The sequence below is a fragment of the Salmo salar genome, chromosome ssa10 (genome assembly GCF_905237065.1).
Source record: "Salmo salar chromosome ssa10, Ssal_v3.1, whole genome shotgun sequence".
NCBI lineage: Eukaryota > Metazoa > Chordata > Actinopteri > Salmoniformes > Salmonidae > Salmo > Salmo salar.
In genome coordinates, this window is record NC_059451.1 from 31,726,046 (window position 1) to 31,741,172 (window position 15,127).

Below are 15,127 nucleotides of genomic sequence, written 5' to 3' on the forward strand. Positions count from 1 at the left end.
CCCGAGAGAGTCATGTTTCCGTGAAACAGAGTATGTTACAATCCCTGATGTCTCTCTGGAAAGCAACCCTTTCCTGATTTCGTCGACCTTGAGAGACTGGACATTAACGAGTAATATACTCGGAAGCGGTGGGTGGTGTGTGCGCCTCCAAAGTCAGACCAGAAGACCGCTCCGTCTTCCTCTTCTCCGGCAGCGTTGTTTTGGGTCAGCCTCTGGAATCAGTTCAAATGCCCTGGGTGGTTCGGACAAAGAATACGCTTCGGGAAAGTCGTATTCCTGGACGTAATGCTGGTAAGTTGACGTCGCTCTGATATCCAATAGTTCTTCCCGGCTGTATGTAATAACACTTAAGATTTTCTGGGCTAACAATGTAAGAAATAATACATGCAAAATACTGCAAAGAGTTCTAAGGACTAGAAGAGAGCCAGCCCTCTCTGTCGGCGCCATCTTGATCAAGCCTTCATCTGTGACCAACAGATGCATATCAGTATTCCCAGTCATGTGAAATCCTTAGATTAGGGCCTAATGAATTTATTTCAATTGACTGATTTCCTGATATGAACTGTGACTCAGTAAAGTCTTAGATATTGTTGCATGTTGCGTTTATATTTCTGTTCAGTGTACTATACAATCGAAGTTACCTGCTGCAGTTTATCTCCGAGTTCTGTGCTCAGCTCTTTTGCCGCCAGTTGCTCTCGGTGTATCATACAATGCGTCCATATGGCAGAGGGAGACACATTAATAACTAAAGTGCAGAGGCCTGCCTGCCGTCCCGCCATAGATGGAGCCCCATCCGTGCAAAAGACAACCATTCGATCCCATGGAATCTGTTTTTCATCAATATAGCCACGCAGCACATTGAACATCCCCTGTGCTGTTTCATGCTCGGGAATCGTGAGACAGAACAATAAGTCCTCATGAATATCATCCCCTGACATGTATAGCGAACTAAGGTCAAAACATGGGCATCTCAGCCCTCACAGCTAACGTCCACTTGGAGAGCATAAGCTGGGGAGTTTTTGAGTTGTTCAGTCAGTTTCCTTTTGATTGCTAGCCAGGGGCGGAAATCCCGGGGGGGACACGACCCCCCCATCCTGGGAAAAATATGATTTGTCCCCCCCAATATATCACTGAAACATAACTATGTAATTTAAATAATATTAATAATATGCAATGAAAGCAATTGTGCAGATTATAGACACTTAATAGCGCGTTTTTAAGTTTCAAAAGATTGCGACCCCCCCACCCTTTGCCTCACAATGGTTTGATCCACTGCCAGTTCCTTAGCTTGCTAGATAACAGAGAGGTCGTATCTACTGACGTGAGATTAATCCAGTCAATCGCGCACACACACTAGCTGAATATGCAGAGCTAGCGCGCAAATATTAACTATTAAGCTAGCTAGTAACTATTCCATTTATGTGGCATCGTCAAAGATGGAATCTTTGCTATCGTCAATTTATTCCAAGCTCAGCATGCAGATGATGTAAGTTAGTGCTTCAAAGTCCCTGTGATAAGGTTAGCAATAAACTGAAATCCAAACTGAACAGAACTACACTCTCTTCTACCATTGTCTTAAATATATTTAATGGTCTCGTTGCAAAAGCTAAATTGTCGCAAGGGAACTTTTATTTATTTATTTTATTTCACCTTTATTTAACCCGGGTAGCAAAGATTATAGCAAACACCACTGAAACTGAATTGGTGCTCGCTAGCTATGCAAATTCAGCTATTGTTGGAAGCCAGCCAATATGAAACAAACTATTAAAATTACAAAAGGTTGCAGCATATGTTGTGTAAATGGTGAACTCATACAGCTGTCAACTCTTGTCATTTTAATCCGTTTCACATTTGCTAGCTATCTTTTAGATCGAAGCCCAAATAGAATGATTGAAGATGATAGAAGCCCATCTCCTACTGTACATAACCTACACACTGTGTGTGTAGCCAGCCAGCCAGCCAGCCAGGTAGAAAAATGGCAGAAAAATAAAAGACGGACATCAGAGTATTTTTCAATACACCAAAACGTACAGTAAAAACCCTAGTAGCCTAATATCTCAAAGACTAGTTGATAAAATGTTCATAAGAAAGAAATGAAATTCTAATGGAAATGTTTCACACTGATGTCATTAGGCAGAGCAGGCAACAGATGGCACACAGACAGCAGAGTTGGGGACAGATATGCAGGGACAGACTGGCAGAGACAGGGAGTCTCAGGTAAGTTTGTTGAGTCTTTGTTTGGCAACATTATGAAAAGTTCTCAATTTTTTTGACTTGTAAAATAGGAACATAATTGGAAAATGCCATAGATACCCCCACTCTCAACTTAAACTGGTGACTGAACTAAGATTTGTTAAAGGCAATGGTATTGCTGTTGTGATTAGTTCTGTAGTTTTGGGTACCGGTAGTTAGGAGTACGGCAAACACCTTATTTCTTTGGTTCCTCAATATACATTTACCATATTACAATGTAGGCTATGTGTTACAGCACTACTTTTGGTGTCCCCCTCAGGAATTGCTCTTGAGAAAATTTCATGTAATTGTCCCCTCCAAAGTTGATATCAGATTTTCGCCCCTGTTGCTAGCAATAGCATAAATTCTTCTTTTAACAGTGTTATCTGACAAAGGTATTGATGTGGTTTTCTGTGCCTCTGTCTCCCACACATTGTTTTTACTATATCAATTGTGGCCAGTAATATCATAGTCTCTGCAATAGTGTGTGGTTTCATAGCGTAGCAGGCCTAGCCATTCACCGTGGGAATGATTCAAGTGCAATGGTCAACTGCGGCGTTCTCATGATCTAAGGGCGCTCTCTGGTTGAATTTTGTCTTTTAGATTTGACTGATTTTCATTTAGATTTTTAAGGTTAACCACATTACAATGACTTTAAAATACAAAGACCATATATTTTGTTTTGTATACATACAGTGGGGAGAACAAGTATTTGATACACTGCCGATTTTGCAGAGCATGCAAAGCATGTAGAGGTCTGTAATTTTTATCATAGGTACACTTCAACTGTGAGAGATGGAATCTAAAACAAAAATCCAGAAAATCACATTGTATGATTTTTAATTAACCAGGTTTCCTCCAGACGTGACGCTTGGCATTCAGGCCAAAAAGTTCAGTCTTGGTTTCATCAGACCAGATAATCTTGTTTCTCATGGTCTGAGAGCAGGCTGTCATGTGCCTTTTACTGAGGAGTGGCTTCCGCCTGGCCACTCTACCATAAAGGTCTGATTGGTGGAGTGCTGCATAGATGGTTGTCCTTCTGGAAGGTTCTCCCATCTCCACAGAGGAACTCTGGAGCTCTTCTCCCCCAATTGCTCAGTTTTGCCGGGCTGCCAGCTCTAGGAAGAGTCTTGGTGATTCCAAACTTCTTCCATTTAAGAATGATGGAGGCCACTGTCTCCAATGCTGCAGAAATGTTTTGGTACCCTTCCCCAGATCTGTGTTAGTATGGGTATTCAAACACAGCTCAGGTTTCTGTTTTCCATTCCATTTGCTCCATTCCGGCCATTATTGAGCCATCCTCCCCTCAGCAGCCTCCTGTGGTGAATACATATAGTATGCCTATACTAGTGTGATAAGAACATGAATCATTTCCATTTTTACATGTGGAAACATGACACAGGAAATAAATGTTTTACCAAGTCTGCACAACTTCCCAAGTGCATGTTATTGTTATATGGTACGGCAACTGCTCGGCCTCCGACTGCAAGGCGCTACAGAGGGTAGTGCGTACGGCCCAGTACATCACCGGGGCCAAGCTTCCTGCCATCCAGGACCTCTATACCAGCCGGTGCCAGAGGAAGGCCCTACAAATTGTCAAGACTCCAGCCACCCTAGTCAGACTGTTCTCTCTGCTATCGCACGGCAAGCGGTACTGGAGCGCCAAGTCTAGGTTCAAGAGGCTTCTAAACAGCATCTACCCCCAAGCCATAACTTCTTAACATCTAATCAAATGGCTAACGAGACTATTTGCATTGCCCCCCCACACTACTGCTACTCTTATCTATGCAGTCACTTTAACTCTACATATTACCTCTATACCCCCTGTATATAGCCATTTACTGCTATGTTTTTTCCCTTTAGGTATTTTCTTAACTGCATTGTTGGTTAAAAGGGCTTGTAAGTAAGTATTTCACTGTAAGGTCTGTGCACATGACAAATAAAACTTTGTCTGGGCTGCGTACTGAACCTGGTTAATTCCTTTAGCCTTGAAAGTGAGAGTAGCGCTATTGCTGTTTTCACTGAAAACAGCTCATATTTCCTTTGCCCTAATCCTTCATGACAATAATGGAATCTTACATTACTGGTCTGTTCAATTCACTGCTACCAATAAAGTTTTTTAAAAAGCACACATTAGATGAGAATGAATGAAAACATTTATTGAAAATGTTACAGAGCAGTCAAAATAAAAAAATAAAAGTCAGCAACACCCCTTTATCCCTGGCAGAGCATGGAAAATGTAGTGACAACCAGGTTACAAATATCTTTAAAGATCATTTTCAGTCATCCAGATCCTGTGCCAAGCTTGGATGTGTGTAAACACAATTATTTTTTGATTGAATGGTCTCACAACGCTGTCACATAACATCTACCGTCCCCTACATTCTATTAACCCCTGCCCTTCTCTCGCCATACATGAACCATCTCCTCTCTATGCCTTCTCTGCCTGGTACTGTTGGTGCAGCATTAGGACATCTGACTGGGACACTCTGGTCCAGCCCTCACTGTGGACGTGGTAGAGGTTGACCTGTCCTCCACTGTAGGCGTCACGGTATGTGGCCTGATAGATGGCCCTGCGACCCAGATCACAGGCTTCCTCCACTGTCAGGTCCTTCTGCTTCAGACCGCTGTCCACGATGCCATACGCGTACATGGAGCCAGAGCCCACAGCAAACAGGTCCCCACACACACGGTTCCCCTCAGAGTCCACGTAGTAGAGACCTGGAAGGGTGAGAAAGTGAAATGTTAATATTAGCGAACGTTAGCCATGTGCAGTAAATCACCTGTTGGTGTCGACGAATGGAGGAGATTGAACATGTAGAATCGCTGGGAAATAAAAATAAATGATGGCTGCTGTACTGTGGTCTGAGGTGACAGGACAGTGTGTTCCCCCTTTTTAGATTTTTGTCTTTAGTGCACTTTAATAGGAGCTTTCCCTACATAAGGGGAAGGATGTGCCATACATTTATAAAAATCATGGGAGATATGACATTTATGCTACTGCAATATGTAAACTCATCAAAAAAAGAAACGGCCCTTTTTCAGGACCCTGTCTTTCAAAGATAATTTGTAAAAAAAAAAAGCTTCACAGATCTTCATTGTAAAGGGTCTAAACATGCTTGTTCAATGAACCATAAACAATTAATGAACATGCACCTGTGGAACGGTCGTTAAGACACTAACAGCTTACAGACGGTAGGCAATTAAGGTCACAGTTCTGAAAACTTAGGACACTAAAGAGGCCTTTCTACAGACTCTGAAAAACACCAAGAAAGATGCCCAGGGTCCCTGCTCACCTGCGTGAACGTGCCTTAGGCACGCTGCAAGGAGGCATGAGGACTGCAGATGTGGCCAGGGCAATAAATTGCAATGTCCGTACTGTGAGACGCCTAAGACAGCGCTACAGGGAGATAGATGGACAGCTGATCGTCCTCGCAATGGCAGACCACATTTAACAACACCTGCACAGGATCGGTACATCCGAACATCACACCTGCGGGACAGGTACAGGATAGCAACAACAATTGCCTGAGTTACACCAGGAATGCACAACCCCTACATAAGTGCTCAGACTGTCCGCAATAGGCTGAGAGAGGCTGGACTGAGGGCTTGTAGGCCTGTTGTAAGGCAGGTCCTCACCAGACGTCACCGGCAACAACGTCGTCTATGGGCACAAAACCACTGTCGTTGGACCAGACAGGACTGGCAAAAAGTGCTCTTCACTGACGAGTCGCGGTTTTGTCTCACCAGGGGTGATGGTTGGATTCACGTTTATCGCCGAAGGAATGAGCGTTACACAGAGGCCTGTACTCTGGGGCGGGATCGATTTGGACGTGGAGGGTCCGTCATGGTCTGGGGCAGTGTGTCACAGCATCATCGGACTGAGCTTGTTGTCATTGCAGGCAATCTCAACGCTGTACATTACAGGGAAGACATCCGCCTCCCTCATGTGGTACCCTTCCTGCAGGCTCATCCTGTCATGACCCTCCAGCATGACAATGCCACCAGCCATACTGCTCGTTCTGTGCATGATTTCCTGCAAGACAGGAATGTCAGTGTTCTGCCATGGCCAGCGAAGAGCCCGGATCTCAATCCCATTGAGCACGTCTGGGACCTGTTGGATCGGAGGGCGAGGGCTAGGGCCATTTCCCTCAGAAATGTCTGGGAACTTTCAGGTGCCTTGGTGGATGAGTAGGGTAACATCTCACAGCAAGAACTGGCAAATCTGGTGCAGTCCATGAGGAGGAGATGCACTGCAGTACTTAATACAGCCGGTGGCCACACCAGATACTGACTGTTACTTTTGATTTTGACCCCCCCTTTGTTCAAGGACACATTATTCAATTTCTGTTAGTCACATGTCTGTGGAACTTGTTCAGTTTGTGTCTCAGTTGTTGAATCTTATGTTCATACAAATATTTACACATGTTAAGTTTGCTGAAAACAAACAGTTGACAGTGAGAGGACGTTTCTTTTTTTGCTGAGTTTGTGGCTCACGTGTGTAATTCAAAATTCAGATCCCTAGTTGTCCAAGATCTGATAGAGATTTGGGTCTAGATTCCAGGCAGAAGACAATGGTTAGCCTTGATTATTTCAGTGATTGAAATTTAAAGATGTTTGCGGTAAAAATTGCACGTCGGCTCAATCGGAAAATCCCTTTACATTTCAATCGCGCTATAACATGGATCTTCCATCCGGATTGAACCTAGCCCTAAATTTATCACGGCTGAGCTTATGTGTGATATATAGGCTAACCCATTCTATTGTCCCTATCCAGCTTAGACTATGATGTCGGTTGGTGCACGTGTAATAGATATAAGATCGTACTGTAAGCTCACTCCACAGCTTCAAATGTCTCCACTCATGTTGCCGAATGGCTTACTTTTTGGAGGCGCAACTGGCTAGCAAGTTGTCAAGTGGGCGGTCCTGTGTGTTTTTGCGAAGCAGAGGATCACTTGTTTGAGCCCAGTAGAGGATATCGACAGTGAGGGATGCTATAATTGCTATTAAGCTAAAACAGTGATGCCTGATGCACACAGTTCATATCATATCCATACCTGGTCCAGTCTTGTCCCAGCCACACACCATGGTTCCCATGCTAAGGCCCATGCCTTTGTACTGGTACACCATGTTGGCCAGCAGTTTTGAGGCGGCTGCCACTGAGATGCGTTCCTTGTTGCGGAGCTCGTAGACGCGGCACTGGCGGGCCAGCAAGCGCTCCCAGAAACTGCAGTCAGCTGCACCTCCAGCCATGGTGCCCAGCAGGTAGGGGTTGATCTCTATTACCTTCTTCACTGTCTGGGAGGCGATGTAGGAGCCGGCTGTGGCTCTGGAGTCCACAGCCACAATGACACCATGCTGGAACTAGGGAGAATGGATATGAGGCAGAAGACAATGGTTAGCCTTGATTATTTCAGATGTAATTGTTTAAACAAGTAGCCTATCGAGACAGCTAAAATGGCCATGGAGGAGCCATTTTAGTCTGATTATGTTCTCATTCAATATGTTGTTTGTGTTGTCTGTCTAAGGATGTTACTAGGGGCCCTTTCACATGGGGTTATAGGTCACTTGATGTAGGTACACAGGTGACCTGGAAGAGTTAGCTGTCACAGGTGAGAATTTCTTATGGGATGCACCTCACGTTGGTTCAGTAAGTTCATGTTTTAGCATTGGAACGCTGTGGTTAGCTATTTCATATTCATTAATACATGGCCCAACTAAAGATCGAACTAACGTTAGCTAGGTCTAGAAAGCAAAATGTACGTGAACGCGTGATGAACGTCACTTAAACTGTGACAATGGCGTTTCATAACGTCAGCGTTACAGTTAATTCCTTGATGATACAAGCTAGCTAGCTAGCTAGCTAGCTATCGTGCAAACTGTTGGCGAACTATTCTTAACTAACTAAAGTTAGCTATGTCGTTAGCCACCGTTCGCTAGCAAACAAGCATATTAGCTAGCTACAAAGAAAATTACCTAGCAAACTTACTTTGAAGGCTAAAGTGGTTGTGCCATGAAGGAATTCAATTTTTCTATCTGGTCCATCTCCGTTAGAGCACAGGGTTCTCAGAGCGAAAGAGAGATCTCCTCCAACAGACTCCAAACCCAACTCTGCTTCATACAAACCACTGGCGAAGCCACGACGCTGGCGACCATAGTTGGAAAAATCTACTGACTCACTCTGCAACACACTAGCAAGAGCCATCTTTGAACTATGGATGATGACGATAGGGTAGGGCTTATGTTGTTATCGAACCAATTTTGCCGTTAAAAGGAAATACGTCACTGTTTTGAACATCGTTCGGGGTTTTCTCAAGATGGCCAAAGGATACAGCATTGTAGCCAATGATTATTTATAAATAATGCCTCGTTCAAAATCACTGGGAACTCGGAAATCTCCGACTTCCGTGCGTTCAACATAACTGGGAATTCGGAAAAATCAAGCTCCGACTGGAAAAAAAATCGATTTGTAAGGTCATCCAAATCTGAATTTCAACTCGGGAACTTAGACCTCTTTCTGGAGCTCCGACTTTTCAACCGGAACGGATCACCGATGTCATGATTTGACGTCGTATTTTTCCGAGTTCCAAGTTGTTTTAAATGCGGCATTTTATTGAAGGTTTTTCATTTTATTTAACCTTTATTTAACTAGGCAAGTCAGTTAAGAACAAATTCGTATTTACAATGGCGGCCTACCAAAAGGCAAAAGGCCTCCTGCGGGATACAAAATAAAAAATGAATACAATATAAATATAGGACAAAACACACATCACAGCGAGAGACAACACAACACCATATAGAGACCTAAGACAACACCATAGCAAGGCGGCAACACATGACAACACAGCATGGTAGCAACACAACATAACAACAACATGGTAGCAGAACAAAACATGGTAAAATCATTATTGTGCACAGACAACAGCACAACGGGCAAGAAGGTAGAGACAACAATACATCACACATAGCAGCCACAACTGTCAATAAGAGTGTCCATGATTGAGTCTTTGAATGAAGAGATTGAGATAAAACTGTCCAGTTTGAGTGTTTGTTGCATCTCATTCCAGTCGCTAGCTGTATGTGCTTTGGGGACCTTTAACAGAATGTGACTGGCAGAACGGGTGCTGTATGTGGAGGATGAGGGCTGCAGTAGATATCTCAGATGGGGGGAGTGAGGCCTAAGAGAGTTTTATAAATAATCATCAACCATTCGGTCTTGCGACGGGTATACAGAGATGACCAGTTTACAGAGGAGTATAGATTGCAGTGATGTGTCCTGTAAGGAGCATTGGTGGCAAATCTGATGGCCAAATGGTAAAGAACATCTAGCCGCTCGAGAGCACCCTTACCTGCCGATCTATAAATTATGTCTCCGTAATCTAGCATGCGTAGGATGGTCATCTGAATCAAGGTTAGTTTGGCAGCTGGGGTGAAAGAGGAGCGATTACGATAGAGGAAACCAAGTCTAGATTTAACTTTAGCCTGCAGTTTTGTGCTGAGAGAAGGACAGTGCACCGTCTAGCCATACTCCCATGTACTTGTATGAGGTGACTACCTCAAGCTCTAAACCCTCAGAGGTAGTAATAACACCTGTAGGAAGAGGGGCATTCTTCTTACAAACCACATGACCTTTGTTTTGGAGGTGTTCAGAACAAGGTTAAGGGTAGAGAAAGCTTGTTGGACACTAAGAAAGCTTTGTTGTAGAGCATTTAACACAAAATCCAGAGAGGGGCCAGCTGAGTATGACTGCATAATCTGCATATAAATGGATAAGAGAGCTTCCTACTGCCTGAGCTATGTTGTTGATGTAAATTGAGAAGAGCGTGTGGCCTAGGATAGAGCCTTGGGTACTCCCTTGGTGACAGGAAGTGGCTGAGACAGTAGATTTTCTGACTTTGTACACTGCACTCTTTGAGAGAGGTAGTTAGCAAACCAGGCCAAAAACCCCTCAGAGACACCAATACTCCTTAACCGGCCCACAAGAATGGAATGGTCTACCGTATCAAAAGCTTTGGCCAAGTCAATAAAAATAGCAGCACAATATTGCTTAGAATCAAGGGCAATGGTGACATCATTGAGGACCTTTAAGTATGCAGTGACACATCCATAACCTGAGCGGAAACCAGATTGCATACCCGAGAGAATACTATAGACATCAAGAAAGCCAGTCAGTTGATTATTGACAAATTTTTCCAACACTTTTGATAAACAGGACAACATAGAAATAGGCCTATAACAGTTAGGATCAGCTTGATCTCCACCTTTAAATAAAGGACAAACTGTGGCTGCCTTCCAAGCAATGGGAACCTCCCCAGAAAGGAGAGACAAGTTAACAAGTTTGGAGATAGGCTTGGCAATGATAGGGGCAGCGACCTTAAAGAAGAAAGGGTCTAAACCTTCTGACCCATATGTTTTTTTGGGGTCAAGTTTATTAAGGAGCTTCTTTAGCACCTCGGACTTAGTGACTGCTGGCAGGGAGAAACTTTGTAGGTGGGCAGGGGAAAAAGAGTGAGAAGCATCAGGGATAGTCGCATTGGAAAGGGTGGGAGATGAGGAAATGTTAGACAGGCAAGGAGGCATGGCTGAGTCAAATAGGAATCCTGACTTAATGAAGTGGTGATTAAAGAGCTCAGCCATGTGCTTCTTGTCAGTAACAACCACATCATCAACATTAAAGGACATGGGCAGCTGTGAGGAGGAGGGTTTATTCTCCAGGTCTTTAGCCTTTTTCCAGAACTTCTTGGGGTTAGACCCACAGAGAGAGAATTGCTTCTTAAAGTAACTAACTTTGGCCTTCCGGATAGCCTGAGTGCACTTATTTCTCATTTGCCTGAACAATAGCCAGTCAGCCTGAGTATGTGTGCCGAGCCTTTCGCCAAATGCAATTCTTGAGTTGGAGTAACTCTGCAAGATCACGGTTGAACCAGGGGCTGAACCTGTTTCTTATTCTCATTTTCTTTATGGGGGCGTGTTTGTTAACAATACCACTGAAAATATTAAAAAGAAGGTCCAAGCGTCTTCGACAGAGGGGATCAAGCTGATTCCATACCATTTTACAGAGGCCAGGTCATGAAGGAAGGCTTGCTCATTAAAGTTTTTTAGCAAGCGTCTATGACAAATCAGGACAAGTCGTTTCACTGAGCAGCCATTACGAACACAGGCTGTAAAACAGTGATCACTAAGGTCATTACAGAAAACACCAGACTGATACCTATCAGGATTATTTGTGAGGATAACATCAAGGAGAGTAGCCTTTTCTGGGTTTTTGGAGTCATACCTTGTGGGATTGGTAATAATCTGAGAAAGATTTAGGGAGTCCCATTGCTTTAGGTCTTGGTCAGGGGGTTTAAGCATGTCCCATGGTTAGGTTACCTAGCAGTACAAATTCAGATTTAGTGTAAGGGGCCAGGAGAGAGCTTAGGGCAGGTAGGGTACAGGCCGGTGCTGATGGAGGACGATAGCACCCAGCAACAGTCAACAAAGAGCTATTTGAAAGTTTAATGCTTAAAACCAACAAATCAAATTGTTTGGGGAGAGACTTGGTGGAGACAACTGAGCACTGAAGGTGATCCTTGGTAAAGATTGCCACTCCACCAACTTTGGAAGATCTGTCTTGCCAAAAAAGGTTATAACCAGAAAGGTTAACATCAGTATTCAAAACACTCTTCCTTAACCACGTCTCAGTAATGACCAACACATCTGGATTGGAGCTGTGAACCCACACTTTCAATTGATCCATTTTAGGTAATAAGCTTCTTGTGTTATCATGCAGAAAACCCAGGCTTTTATGAGAGCAGAAATCAGTGAAGCAGATATCAGAGCACACGTCAGAATTGGGGCTAGCAACAGAAGATGGGCCAGGGTATACATGCACATTTCCAGATATCATCAACATTAATACAATCAAGGCACGGCATAGGACAGGGAGAGCTCTGCAGTGCTGATTTATGACATCTGAATGTGCATCAGATGGCAACAAGATCATATTGTACAGCAATTTCATCAGGCAACATGAATACAAAGCCGGCGAGAGGTGGTTAGAATAGGATGGGAGGCCAAAAGTCAGTGTAACCAATAGAGTCAGAGTCCTGAGTGTGGGAACAAACATAGTCTGTCCCACGGTTGGGTAAAGAACATTTGTAGTCAACAAAGCATGCAGAAGTCATGAGGCAAATAGCAAAATGCATAAGAAAAAAATAAAATATGTAATTACTTGGGGTTAGCCATTGTAAGTGCAGAGTCACTCACCCCAACAATGTGTGTGTGCTGGTGGCGAGCGAAAGCTCGGGAGAGTGCCCATTCACAGCCCAGTTCGTCCTGTGCCAGCGCCCCGCATTTGCCGGGCTAAAGTGAGCATTCAGCCAGGACGGGTTGTGCCAGCTCTATGCTCCAGACCTCCAGTGCGCCTCCAAGGTCCAGTATATCCTGCACCGGTTCTACGCACCAGGTCTCCAGTGCGCCTCCACAGCCCAGTACGTCCTATGCCTCCTCCTCGCACTCTCCCTGGAGTGCGTGTCCTCAGTCAGGTACGTCCTGTGCCTTCTCCTCGCACTCGCCCTGAAGTGCGTGTCACCAGTCTGGTGCCACCTGTCCCGGCTCCACGCACTAGGCCTCCAGTGCGCCTGCCCAGTCTGGTGCTCTGGATAAGAGCGTCTGCTAAATGACTAAAATGTAAAAAAATGCAGAGCTTCCGGCGACAGTTCCCAGTCCAGAGCTTCCGACGACAGTTCCCAGTCCAGAGCTTCCGGCGACAGTTCCCAGTCCAGAGCTTCCGGCGACGTTTCACAGTCAGGAACCTCCTGAGACGGCCTACAGTCCGGGACCTCCTGAGATGGCCCACTGTCCGGGACCTCCTGAGATGGCCCACTGTCCGGGACCTCCTGAGACGGCCCACGGTCCAGAACCTCCTGAGATGGCCCGCGGTCCGGGACCTCCTGAGACAGCCCATGGTCCGAAACCTCCTGAGACGGCCCGCGGTCCGGAGCCTCTGGATAAGAGCGTCTGCTAAATGACTAAAATGTAAAAAAATCCTGAGACGGCCCACGGCCCGGAGCCTCCTGAGACGGCCCGCGGCCCGGAGCCTCCAGCAACGGTCTGCGATCCGGAGCCTCCACCGATGCTGGCGGGTTTGCAGGATGAGAGGGTTCTTCGTCCTGCACCAGAGCCGCCTCCTATGCTGGCGGATCCGCAGGATGAGAGGGTTCTTTGTCCCGCACCAGAACCGCCTCCGATGTGGGAGGATCCGCGGGATGAGAAGGTTCTTTGTCCTGCACCAGAACCGCCACCAACACTAGACACTCCCCCTAACCCTCCCTTTTGGTTTCAGGTTTTGCGGCCGGAGTCCGCACCTTTGGGGGGGGTACTGTCACGTCCTGACCATAAAGAGCTCTTATTTTCTATGGTAGAGTAGGTCAGGGCGTGACTGGGGGGGGGGTTATTCTAGTTTTATTTTTCTATGTTGTTTGGTTCTATTTTCTGTTTTTCTATGTTGTTTTTTTTGGATGATTCCCAATTAGAGGCAGCTGGTCATTGTTGTCTCTAATTGGGGATCATATTTAAGTATTTGTTTTTCCCACCTTTGTTTGTGGGAGATTATTTTGAGTTAGTGCATGTAGCACCTCTTCGTCACGGTTTGTTGTTTTGTTTATGGTTTATTGTATTCTTGCATAGTTTCACATTAAAATAAAATATGTGGAACGATATTCACGCTGCGCCTTGGTCCGTTCCTACACACAATCGTGACAGGAGGGGGCTTCAGAGGATGCTTCAAAGATTCCTGCCACTTGTTGGGCCCAAAGGCCTCGACACATTTTATTCCACTCCTTAGTGCTAATTGAATTTGTATCTGGTCTGTCTTTGCAAGCCTGGGAGCCTTAACTCAGCATTCAGTCCCCATAAAGTAAAATATATCATTGTAATGTACTTTATTTAAATTTTTCTTCTTGGCTTTCAAAATAGCATCAGACCAAACACTACTCACTCAGTTCTAGGTTGGATGGTGTCCTCAGGTCTCTGCGGTTTGTTTGCTAGAGTACCCTCTGTATAGCTTGGCATGATCCTATCTGTGTTGTATCTGTCCCATTATGCCGTCTGTGAAAGCATGGGCACCGCCATTGAGGCCATCTACTTCTATAGGTTGGTAAACAAACTAAAAGGGTATGTACTGCCACTTGGAGTGTGTTGTTTGAACCGGTATAAAGCCAAGGTTGGCGATTTACTGCCACCTGCAGTTATGGAATGTTTGCTTACAAGTATAATGCATTGGCCGATCCCTCCTGATGACCTGCGTGGAATTATGTGACCCTTCCTTAACGCATAGGAAATCACACCCAGCTGACTACTTCAAAATTGTGAAAGTCCTCAATGGGGCTGCCCATGCTAAAATGGGACTTTGGACATTAGAGTCCTTCATCTCTAAGAGATGACCCAGTGACTGTAGTTGGCCCCACTAAGATATTTGGATGATTCCCTATAGTTCATTGTCAGCTATAGATGGGTTACGAAAACGATGCACATGCTTCAATGGGGCAGAAGTCTGTGTGTTGTTGTGATTCTGGATGGCCAGATAGCTAGCAACAATGTCAAGAAGCTGCCATGGGTGGAATCGTAGGTGGCTCGTTCTTGATACCATGTCTTGTTTTGAGATGCTTTGACTGATGTCAAGTCTATGCTAATATGGCAAAAATTTGCCCGCTAGCTAACCAACAACTGTAACAATGTATTTGAGAGACAACAAGTGCTCATTGTGCACATTTATTTAAAAATGTTCAATAAACATTAGAGACGAAATATAGTTTATATGTTGTCAACAATCTAAGCCAACGCCCTCTGTTTTGTCCCATAGTTGCGCACATGCCGGCTTTGTTGCTAAACAACCAACCCGTCTATAGGCAGA

At 44.8% G+C, this 15,127-nt stretch overlaps 1 protein-coding gene across 1 annotated transcript; it reads right to left on the reverse strand.

The window, feature by feature from the left end:
• Positions 1 to 4,370: 4,370 nt before the first annotated feature.
• On the reverse strand, positions 4,371 to 8,530 carry LOC100194696 (proteasome subunit beta type-5). Its single transcript, XM_014122889.2, has 3 exons — positions 8,222 to 8,530; positions 7,290 to 7,596; positions 4,371 to 4,953 (listed from the first exon to the last, which is right to left on the reverse strand). The coding sequence occupies exons 1-3, from the start codon at positions 8,435 to 8,437 to the stop codon at positions 4,664 to 4,666; spliced, it is 813 nt and encodes a 270-aa protein (XP_013978364.1). The 5' UTR covers positions 8,438 to 8,530; the 3' UTR covers positions 4,371 to 4,663.
• Between the last annotated feature and the right edge of the window lie 6,597 nt (positions 8,531 to 15,127).

What these genes read in the sequence shown, in the direction of transcription:
- LOC100194696 (XM_014122889.2), bottom strand. Translation starts at nt 8,437, where the DNA reads ATGGCTCTTGCTAGTGTGTTGCAGAGTGAGTCAGTAGATTTTTCCAAC. An exon ending in CAACCACTTTAGCCTTCAAA is followed by an intron (nt 7,597 to 8,221) that starts GTAAGTTTGCTA and finishes CATTCTCCCTAG; the next exon opens with TTCCAGCATGGTGTCATTGT. An exon ending in CTGGGACAAGACTGGACCAG is followed by an intron (nt 4,954 to 7,289) that starts GTATGGATATGA and finishes TCACCCTTCCAG; the next exon opens with GTCTCTACTACGTGGACTCT.